The following is a 9,819-nucleotide window of genomic DNA, read 5'->3' on the forward strand; positions in this document are numbered from 1 at the left end:
ATTCGGCTATTATACCCTACGAACCGCGAATTGGTTCGTGAGTACCGGTTCGCGGTACTTTTGTGAACCGCTTCACCAAAATTCGCAAATAATTCGCTACTTTTGGCAAACCAACAATATAACACCTCCTTTAATTTACTTTATCTAAACTTTAACTGCATTTATATATTGCCACGTACACATGTACTAATGTGGTATAAGCACAAACACAATAACTCTTGTACCAAGAATTGTTGTACTTATATAGATAACTCAACTTCTAGTATTTTAGAAACAACCGATGTGGGACTAATTAGAATTGTTGTACTCATATAGATAACTCAACTTCTAATATTTTAGAAACAACCGATGTAGGACTAGTATTACAAATTCTTCTATTTTTTACATAAACTAGTACTCCCACTCTTGTGTTAAGACCATTAATTTTTATTTTTATTTTAACGTACCGATTTGTATATTAAAACGTACCACGAACCGAAACAGCGTACCAACTATGTATACCCCCCACGTACCAAATACTTTGAAGATTACGTACCGCGTACCCGAACCCGTACCACGTACCAAAGAGAATTGCGAACCAGGTTACTATGTAAGAAACACTACAATTATGTTATTAGCAGTTTCACATTAAAAAGATTAAGCATAAGAATTAAAAAATCACATTCTAATCTTGTATTTTCTTGTAAGAGAATATCATTTGTATACAGAGGTATCACTGATATGTCTTAGCATAAAATCAAATTCTTAAATGGACACCCAGATCAATAATGGAATCAACTTAAGAAATTTACCTTATAAAGTTCTTCATCAAATTGGGCTAATTGAGCACACTTGGACATTATATCTTTTCTCATGAAGAAAGGAGTTTGTAATAAAGTATATTCCCTTTTCTCCAAAAACTCAAGCCCAAAGTTGATTAGAGCTTGATTAAGACGAACACCGTCTCCTTTGAGATAGAAACCTCGACCTCCAGCTACATCAGCTCCTTTCTTCAAATCTGCTATCCCAAGAAGGTCAACTAGATCCACATGATTCTTCAGTTTAGGTTCCAATCTTTTCTCACCCCATGTTCTAACCACAACATTATTGGCCTAAAGCATAGATTACCCCATCAATTTTAAGGCAAGCATTATATCATCAGAGAAATAAAATTAAGAGAGAAAAAAATAGAAATAGAAGAGACCTCATCATCGCTGATTGGAACAGAATCGTGAACGAGATTTCCAATGGTTTCCAATTTGGAATTCAAGCGGTTTAGAGTTTCCCGAACCTCAACCTCTTTCTCCGCTATCAATTTCTTAGTCTCTTCAGATTCAGTAATGAATTTGGTTGCATCTTCACCAGCCTAACACACAAAACAACAATAATCGAATGTAATGCAATGAGGATTTGCAAGATAGTGAAATTTGAAAAAGGTGAACTGAAGATAGTGATGATGCTGACACGCTTGAGTTTGGAGACTTCCTTATTGATCTTGTTGAATTCTTTGCGGAGAGTCTCCAATTCGAATTGACCTGTAAAAAAGCATTAACATGAGATTAGGTCGATGACATTGTTATTTGTTGAAGTGAAGATAGAGATAGATGGGTACGCTTTCGCCATTCTTTATCGAGATTGATAACTTCATCAACTACTTCAACGCTGGCAAATCGACGACGTTGGGATTCGCGGATAAGTTCAGGGTTGTGACCCTTTTCTTCCCTGAATAGGTTGATATCCAACATGTCTTTCTCTCAAGCTGCCGTCAATCAGTGGCGTATCCAAGACCCTGATCCAAGGGGTGCAAACTATACAATTATAATTATAAAAAATAAAATTTAAAATAATCAAATTTCAATCCATTGTACTAAAAAAATTACAATTGCAAAATCAGAAGCAACATGTTTTAATTTCTATAAAAAGAAAACAAAAGATTAGATTTTGTATGCATCCAATTTTTTTTAAAAAAAACAGAAGCAACTAGCCAAAATGGGTACACCAAAAAGCTTCACATAGCCATGTTTCCATGGTTTGCTACAGGTCACATGACTCCTGGCCTTCAACTGTCAAACGAATTAGCCCAAACCCAAAAACTCTCTTAATCTGGCAATATCTTTTCTCTTTACATGTTTTTCTTTCAATTGAGTTGTAAGCATTAAATTGGGAGGTCAGGGAGGGGGACAAGAAATGGGAACAAATGATTAAATTCCCAAACAAAGAATAGATGCATGTTTTCCCTTCTTCACTAAGCAGTAAGCACCCAATCCATTTTAGATAAGGCATTCTGATATTACTTCTCATGCTTGTCATTGGCATGCGAACGTTGTCATTTTTCAATGGTTTGCTATCACATGAAGAACATAGTTGAATTATACAATCACCACAATATATATAATGTCAAATATGCATAATGCATGAATAAGTATACGCAAATGATAAGAACATGGAGGAAAATTAAGGCATTTTTGCAGTTAGTACATAAATATAGAAAATAGATAAACTGAATCGTAACCAAGAAAAACTCAAAATTATATTTTCTCTAAGCTGATAACTTGAAAACAACCTAAATGAATAACAAATATACAAAGAAACAAAAGAGAAAAAAAAGATAAAACAAAAAAAAAACGCAGAAACATAAGAGAAAAAGAAAGAGTTGTCGCACCAAGTGGAAGTCGTCGCACACAGCCTCGCAGAACGCAGCAAGAAGGAAACGTGACTCAGGACTGATGAGAGGAATATCGTGTGACTCAGAACTGAGAAGTAGCCGTTTTGCTTAGGGTTTCTGAAAATTTTCCCCTTTTGGGTCTGGGTTCGGATCAGGTCAGGTGACCCGATCTATTGAGGTGCAACGGGTCGGTTTGATTCAATTTTCAGTGAGAAAATAATCCAAATTAATCAAGTTGATTTGGTTTGTTAAAAAATAAAATTGACATGTAGTTTATAAGAGAAACCATATTATCGAGTCGACAATCTTAGCGCACACCAAATACTGGTAGATGAGTTTGGTACAATTTGATCTTGAGCACTTGACAAATCTAAGTGTGATTTTGATATTCCTTAACATTTAGGCACCTAAATTATACTTGATATAAACTCAATATTATTATTCATATAAATCAATCAAAATGTCTCTCAATGTTGATCTAGCATCAAGTTACATTAAAAAAAAGTCTTACCTGTGGAAGTTTGCCATCAATTACAACAAAATTACATAATGATCGACCAAATTAGTCTCATTAGGAAAAAGTTTGTTTACCCTTAATTTTTTTTTTAATTTTCCACCATGTTCAATTTGAATTATAAAAAATTACTTGCAACTTATTGACAAAACTATCTTTTTACTATGTTTCCTTTACTCTAACACAACTCCTCCCTCCCTTTTTCAAAAACATAACTTAGAGAGACTAAACACAATTGTTAATACAAGGTCAAATAAAAAGACATATTTAATTTTATATTTTTTATTTTCTGTTTATCTGATTAGTTCTCAATTTATCTTCTACTGCACGCTATAAATACAAATTTTAAAAATATTTATCTTTTCAATAAATACATGTTTAAAAATACATTTAGTTATACTACTTCTAGTTTTATTTATAAGAGAAAATAACAAAAAAATATCAAAATCAATGTCCTTATTAATTATTTTAACTTTTTAATTATTTTTATGTATGTACCGTTATTGAAAAATATGAGACATTAAATACACACTAAAACATATTAAATAAAAATAATTTAAATAATAAATATATTTTAAAAGTCACAATTTTTGTATATATATAAAAAAAAATTCTTATATATGATCAGAGAAAGTATAATACAAACGATAATCGAAAGGCATGCTTATACCTATTTAATTTGTAAACAAACTAACTTCTATTATCAATGAAAAATACCAGGTAATAAGCTAAATTAACGTGCCAACAGATAGGTTTGGATGAGAATGAGATTGTATACTCCTTTTTTATAAGAAAAATAGCAAGTAAAATTGAAAACAAAAAATGCAACGTGTTAACTAACGCGCCTTTTCTTCTTCGTTTGTCTCTCATTTCCCGCGGTTACCGTTACACTCATCTCCTCCAACACAACACCTCTCTCTGTAACTTGTAACTGTAAGTAACTATCTAACAGATTCTCTCTCTCTCTGAATCAGAAACCTTCACACACTATTCCCAATCCCAATGATATGCCAATCATTTGTCGCGACGACGACGTCGAACCCTACAACATCATCCCACTCCACAACGACCTCAACTCCGACCACCCTTCCCTCCGTTTCCCCGAAATTCGCGCCTCCTTCTCCGCCCTCCGTACCGTCAACGACCTCCGTCTCCCCCCTCGATGGAAACCTCACATGGACCTCCTCGACTGGCTCTCCCTCTTCTTCGGTTTCCAAAACGACAACGTTCGCAACCAACGCGAACATCTCATCCTCCACCTCGCCAACGCTCAGATGCGTCTCTCTCCTCCACCAGACACCATCGATTTCCTCGACTCCACCGTCCTCCGCTCATTCCGTAAAAACCTCCTCCGTAACTATTCCTCTTGGTGCTCTTACCTCGCCGTTAAACCTAACGTCTGGCTCTCCGATCTCCCCAACGCTAACTCGGATCACCGCCGTGAACTTCTCTACGTTTCTCTCTACCTTCTCATTTGGGGAGAATCCGCAAATCTACGCTTCATTCCTGAATGCATTTGTTACATTTTTCATCACATGGCAATGGACCTTAATAAAATCTTGCAGAATCAACAAAACGACGACGGTTATAACTACGAACCGTCGTTTCATCCACAAAACGGTTTCCTTGAGAGTGTCGTGAAACCTATTTACGAAACCGTGAGATTCGAAGCTGAGGTAAGTAGTGGAAATGGAACAGCACCGCATTCTAAGTGGCGAAATTACGACGATATAAACGAGTATTTTTGGACTAAGAGATGTTTTGAGAAGCTTAAATGGCCTATTGATGTTGGAAGTAGCTTTTTCGTTGGAAAACGCGTTGGGAAAACTGGGTTTGTTGAACGCAGGTCGTTTTGGAACTTGTTTAGGAGTTTTGATAGGCTTTGGGTGATGCTGATTTTGTTTCTTCAAGCTGCTGTTATTGTTGGTTGGAAGGATAGAAGTTATCCTTGGCATGTGTTGAAGGATCGTGATGTGCAGGTTCGGCTTTTAACCGTTTTCTTTACTTGGAGTGCTTTAAGGTTTTTTCAATCTTTGCTTGATATAGTGATGCAATGGAGGTTGGTTTCAAGGGAGACAAAGATGCTTGGAGTGAGGATGATGTTGAAAAGCATTGTTGCTGCGGGGTGGATTGTTGTTTTTGCATACTTTTATAGTAAGATATGGTCGCGGAGAAACCATGATAAAAAATGGTCTGATGAAGCTGATAAGAGATTGATGACTTTTGTTAAAGTTGCTTTTGCTTTTGTTATTCCTGAGTTTCTTGCTTTGGCACTTTTTATACTTCCTTGGGTTAGAAATTTTATGGAGAATAAGAATTGGAGGATTTTTTATATGTTATCATGGTGGTTTCAGGGTAGAACTTATGTTGGTCGTGGATTGAGACAGGGTCTTGTAGATAATATTAAGTATACTTTGTTTTGGGTTGTGGTGTTGTCTTCAAAATTTAGTTTCAGTTACTTTTTACAGATACAACCCATGATTGCTCCATCAAGGGCAGTGTTGGATCTTAAGGATGTTGATTATTATTGGCATGACTTTTTTCACAAGGGTAATGTTTTTGCTCTTGGGCTACTGTGGCTTCCGGTTGTTTTGATTTATCTAATGGATATTCAGATATGGTATTCGATATATTCGTCTTTAGTTGGTGCATCGGTGGGTTTGTTTGCACATTTGGGTGAGATTCGAAGTATGCAACAGCTGAAGTTGAGGTTTCAGTTTTTCGCCACTGCAGTTCTTTTTAACTTGATACCAGAGGAGCAGTTGTTGAATGCGGGGGGAACATTGAGTAGCAAGTTTAAGGATGCAATTCGTAGGATGAAGCTCAGGTATGGACTTGGGCAGCCTTATAAGAAGCTGGAGTCTAATCAGGCTGAGGCCAAAAAGTTTTCTTTGTTATGGAACGAGATAATTTCGTCATTCAGAGAGGAGGATGTCATTTCTGACAAAGAGGTTGAGCTGTTGGAGCTGCCAAACAATACTTGGAATATCAGGGTTATTCGTTGGCCATGTTTTCTTCTCTGTAATGAGTTACTACTAGCATTAAGTCAGGCCAAAGAACTAGTTGATTCAAATGATAGGAGGCTTTGGAGAAAGATATGTAAGCACGAGTTCAGGCGATGTGCTGTGATTGAAGCGTATGACTGTATCAAACACTTGCTTCTAGAGATTATCAGACCTGGTAGTGAAGAGCACTCTATTGTGACTGTTCTGTTTCAAGAAATTGATCATTCCCTTGAGATTGGGAAATTCACTAAAGTATTTAAAACTACAGCCCTTCCCCTGCTCCACGGAAAGTTGATAAAACTTGTTGAGTTGTTAAACAAGGGGAAAAAAGATACTAACCAATTGGTGAACACCCTTCAGGCCCTTTATGAGATTTCTATCCGAGATTTTTATAAGGAGAAAAAGAATAATGAACAGCTAAAGGAGGATGGGTTGGCTCCACAAAATCCAGCTTCATCCGATGTTCTACTTTTTGAGAATGCCATTCGGTTTCCTGACACCATGAACGAGAACTTTTATCGCCAGATTCGACGCTTACATACTATTCTTACCTCCAGGGATTCAATGCAAAACATTCCAATTAATCTAGAAGCTAGACGGCGAATTGCTTTCTTCAGCAACTCACTTTTTATGAACATGCCCCATGCTCCTCAAGTTGAGAAAATGATGGCTTTCAGTGTTCTAACCCCTTACTATAGTGAAGAAGTAATTTACAGTAAAGAACAACTCAGAACTGGGAATGAAGATGGGATCTCAACTCTATACTTTTTGCAGACTATATATGAAGATGAATGGAAGAATTTTATGGAGAGAATGCGGCGAGAGGGGATGATGAAAGACAGTGATATATGGACAGATAAACTAAGAGAATTGAGGTCTTGGGCATCCTATAGAGGCCAGACACTATCACGGACTATTAGAGGAATGATGTACTACTATAAGGCCCTCAAGCTTTTGGCTTTTCTAGATTCTGCATTCGAATTAGAGATCAGAGAAGGGTCACATGAACTTGTTTCATCGAATCAAGATAGTTCAGACAGTTTCAACTCGCAAAGGTCACCACCTTCTTCTGGAGCAAGCAGTACAGCAAGTTTGTTCAAAGGCCATGACTATGGAACTGCTTTAATGAAATTCACATATGTGATTGCTTGCCAGATATATGGAACTCAGAAGGCTAGAAAGGATCCCCATGCCGATGAAATTTTGTATCTAATGAAAAACAATGAAGCGCTCAGAGTTGCCTATGTTGACGAGGTTTGCACGGGGAGGGATAAAAAGGAGTATTATTCTGTTCTTGTTAAGTATGACCAACAATTGGAGAGGGAGGTAGAAATTTACCGTGTAAAATTGCCGGGTCCCTTGAAACTGGGAGAAGGAAAGCCAGAAAATCAAAATCATGCCATCATCTTCACTCGTGGGGATGCAGTTCAAACTATTGATATGAATCAGGACAACTACTTTGAGGAGGCGCTTAAAATGAGAAATCTCTTGGAAGAATACAAGCATTACTATGGTATTCGAAAACCAACAATTTTGGGAGTGAGGGAACATATTTTTACAGGTTTTGTTTCTTCTCTTGCTTGGTTCATGTCGGCTCAGGAAACAAGTTTTGTCACCTTAGGACAGAGGGTTTTGGCAAACCCTTTGAAAATTCGAATGCATTATGGCCATCCTGATGTGTTTGACAGGTTTTGGTTCATAACTAGAGGCGGTATCAGTAAAGCTTCCAGAGTGATCAACATAAGCGAGGACATTTTTGCTGGTTTTAACTGTACTCTTCGTGGAGGTAACGTCACACATCATGAATACATTCAGGTTGGAAAAGGAAGGGATGTTGGGTTGAATCAAATATCAATGTTTGAAGCAAAGGTTGCCAGTGGAAATGGGGAGCAAGTACTGAGCAGAGATGTATATAGATTGGGTCATAGATTGGATTTTTTCAGGATGTTGTCATTCTTTTACACTACAGTGGGTTTTTTTTTCAACACAATGATGGTGGTTCTTACCGTTTATGCATTTCTATGGGGTCGATTATTGCTTGCTCTTAGTGGTGTTGAAGCTGCTATGGAAAGTAACAGCAATAATAATAAAGCACTTGGTATAATATTAAATCAGCAGTTCATAGTCCAAATTGGACTTTTTACTGCCCTTCCAATGATTGTAGAGAATTCCATTGAACATGGGTTCCTTCTAGCAGTGTGGGATTTTTTGACAATGCAACTTCAACTTTCATCAGTTTTCTACACATTCTCCATGGGTACTCGTAGCCATTTCTTTGGCCGGACTATCCTGCATGGCGGTGCCAAATATCGAGCCACTGGGCGTGGTTTTGTTGTAGAGCACAAGAGTTTTGCAGAAAATTATAGACTCTATGCTCGTAGCCATTTTGTGAAAGCAATTGAGTTGGGGTTAATATTAACAATTTATGCATCACACAGTGTTGTAGCAACTAACACATTTGTTTATCTAGCCATGACCATCTCTAGTTGGTTTTTGGTTGTATCGTGGATTATGGCTCCCTTTGTGTTCAATCCTTCTGGTTTTGACTGGTTAAAAACTGTGTATGATTTTGACGACTTTATGAACTGGATTTGGTACCATGGAAGGGTGTTTGCTAAAGCTGAAGAGAGCTGGGAAAAATGGTGGTACGAAGAGCAAGATCATCTAAGGGTAACTGGGTTTTGGGGAAAGGTTATGGAGATAATTTTAGACCTTCGTTTCTTCATCTTCCAGTACGGTATTGTCTATCAGCTTGACATAGCTGCAGGAAGTACCAGTATTGCTGTATACTTGATATCATGGATTTATGTATTTGTTGTGTTTGGGATTTATGTGGTGGTAGCATATGCAAGGAATGCATATGATGCAAAATATCATATCTACTATAGGTTGGTCCAAGCAGTTGTCATAGTTCTTGCCATACTTGTTATAGTTGCTTTGTTGGAATTCACTGAATTCAAGTTCATGGACCTTTTTACTAGCTTGTTGGCATTCATTCCCACAGGCTGGGGTATGCTATTGATTGCTCAAGTATTTAGGCCATTTTTGCAGCACACCATAATTTGGGATGGTGTTGTTTCCTTGTCTCGTTTATATGATATATTATTTGGAATCATTGTTATGGCTCCTGTTGCAATACTATCATGGTTGCCTGGGTTTCAGGCTATGCAAACTAGAATTCTCTTTAATGAAGCATTCTGTCGGGGCCTCCAAATATTCCAGATGGTTACAGGAAAAAAATCTCCAAGTTGACTGTGATTCAATGTAATTTTTATTCATTTGTTATATAGGCGTAGTTGCTCTTGTATGTCAATCTATTACTAATAGAGAAGTTTTACAAGATCACTATATATTTTCCCTGCTCTTGAATGAAAGGTTGAGATTGAATTCTTCATTCACATTATTTTGTTACCTTTTTTCTTTTATCAGAATTTGTCTTTCTTTATCAGTATTTATCATTGAGCATTTTATCCTTAAAAAGCACGAGTTAGTTCAAGCTGCAAAAACTTGGGTTCCACACCTCGTTGGGCCCTCCTAATCTTGTGATCTGGTCCTTTTTTTTTTTTTTTCCTGTTGGTTTGTTGCCATATGAATATAAGAATTTGATCTTAAAAAACAAAACTAAGCAGTACAATTATCGAATTTGTATGCCATTG

General features: G+C 37.0%; 2 protein-coding genes and 1 non-coding gene across 4 annotated transcripts in view; 2 read left to right on the forward strand and 1 right to left on the reverse strand.

The window, feature by feature from the left end:
- LOC101493780 (serine--tRNA ligase-like) overlaps nucleotides 1-2,783 on the reverse strand; it is a 5,680-nt gene extending 2,897 nt beyond the window's left edge. The window contains exons 1-5 of one of the 2 annotated variants that reach the window (XM_004487226.4): nucleotides 2,642-2,783; nucleotides 1,592-1,787; nucleotides 1,444-1,514; nucleotides 1,184-1,345; nucleotides 792-1,091 (exon numbers count right to left, since the gene is read on the reverse strand). In XM_004487226.4, the coding sequence (XP_004487283.1) occupies nucleotides 792-1,091; nucleotides 1,184-1,345; nucleotides 1,444-1,514; nucleotides 1,592-1,724 (666 nt within the window). In that variant the 5' untranslated portion in view covers nucleotides 1,725-1,787; nucleotides 2,642-2,783. The remainder of the gene's footprint in view (nucleotides 1-791; nucleotides 1,092-1,183; nucleotides 1,346-1,443; nucleotides 1,515-1,591; nucleotides 1,788-2,641) is intronic. The other variant, XM_004487225.4, reaches the window with a different exon arrangement.
- A 1,122-nt stretch (nucleotides 2,784-3,905) lies between these two features.
- LOC101495487 (callose synthase 12) lies at nucleotides 3,906-9,604 on the forward strand. Its single transcript, XM_004487320.4, has one exon. The coding sequence runs from the start codon at nucleotides 4,166-4,168 to the stop codon at nucleotides 9,413-9,415; it is 5,250 nt and encodes a 1,749-aa protein (XP_004487377.1). The 5' UTR covers nucleotides 3,906-4,165; the 3' UTR covers nucleotides 9,416-9,604.
- On the forward strand, nucleotides 7,077-7,157 carry LOC113785202 (small nucleolar RNA J33). Its single transcript, XR_003471357.1, has one exon. It is a non-coding gene; the product is annotated as a small nucleolar RNA J33 (small nucleolar RNA).
- Nucleotides 9,605-9,819: the final 215 nt, after the last annotated feature.

Source organism: Cicer arietinum, chromosome 1 (genome assembly GCF_000331145.2).
Source record: "Cicer arietinum cultivar CDC Frontier isolate Library 1 chromosome 1, Cicar.CDCFrontier_v2.0, whole genome shotgun sequence".
In the NCBI taxonomy this organism is placed as follows: Eukaryota; Viridiplantae; Streptophyta; class Magnoliopsida; order Fabales; family Fabaceae; genus Cicer; species Cicer arietinum.